This window comes from Octopus bimaculoides, chromosome 25, assembly GCF_001194135.2.
Source record: "Octopus bimaculoides isolate UCB-OBI-ISO-001 chromosome 25, ASM119413v2, whole genome shotgun sequence".
NCBI lineage: Eukaryota > Metazoa > Mollusca > Cephalopoda > Octopoda > Octopodidae > Octopus > Octopus bimaculoides.
The window spans coordinates 2,645,975-2,647,148 of record NC_069005.1 but is presented as its reverse complement, the minus strand read 5'-3'; the positions used below and the strand labels follow the sequence as shown (position 1 = coordinate 2,647,148).

Here is a 1,174-nt window from a genome sequence, read left to right as displayed (position 1 = left end):
TAATATATTAACCATTACTGAGTTCTCATACTGGATATATGCGACGCAGTAAATATTTTCTGCAGACATATTCCTGGAATTAGCGCGCCAAAACGGTAAGATTGTTAATTTTGAAACCGGTCCCTGTTTAATAATGATGTTTTTCGGTGATTTTAAATGTCTTGCCCGCTTACGTTTTGGTATTCCGCTATATTTCATGTTGAGAACAATTTAGGTCTTAATAGACACAAGATGTGATCTATTTCTAGCACATTGAATGTCCACGTTAGTGGTGAACGTTATATATGAAAATGTACTTTAATCCCATGCGATTGCAGATACTGTTTCTGAATCTCTTTGATTCTTTAAATGTGCTAGCTTCCTGGTATGTAATCGATATTAATTAATATATGATTTTTTACCCTATTTTTTAATACATACGTATGTTTGTAGGTATGTATGTATGTATTTATATATGTACGTATGTACATGTATATCTTCCGTGTAAATTCATTACATTCTGTGTCTATTAATAACTATAATATTTATAAAAGCATCTTACAAAACAAAGATCGTGAAATGCATATTCGAATTGCTCACTACATCCGTGAACGTCGCCAAAGCATTCAAAAAATCTCTCGAAGTGTCTAGAAAAAGAAACGTAAAATACGATAAGTGCTTAAAATTACTTAAAATTTCTGTGACAATATAACAATCTTACATTAGTTAGATGACATGATAACCGCGATTCTTCTCAATGTCTTTTACCCTCTTTCACTTATTTCATTCATTGGACTGTCGTAGAGCCTTGGCACCGTCATGAAGATTATATTTGTAAAACATCGGCCGCACTACGAACTTTTAACTATACTATTTATTCTACGAGTCAATTTTGACGAAACAGAGACGTAGACGAAACAGAGACGTAGACGAAACAGAGACGTAGACGAACCAACGCCGGTTGTCACATGGTTGTATAAAACAAGCACCAACAAAAAGACATCACACACACACACATATACATACACATAAATACACACAAACACACATGCACACACATGCAACGTACACAATATTCGCATACATGTATACACACATACATTCATATATCTATCTATGTATCAATATCTATATCTACCTGTTTATCCCCTTCTCTCTCTCACTCTCTATATATATGTGTGTATGTGTATATATA

General features: G+C 33.5%; 1 protein-coding gene across 1 annotated transcript in view; it reads right to left on the bottom strand.

Moving 5' to 3' along the window:
• The window catches only part of LOC106875678 (uncharacterized), a 14,143-nt gene that overhangs the window by 2,515 nt on the left and 10,454 nt on the right, over nucleotides 1–1,174 (bottom strand). The window contains exon 4 of the mRNA XM_014923918.2: nucleotides 542–626. Coding sequence (XP_014779404.1) covers nucleotides 542–626 — 85 coding nt within the window. The remainder of the gene's footprint in view (nucleotides 1–541; nucleotides 627–1,174) is intronic.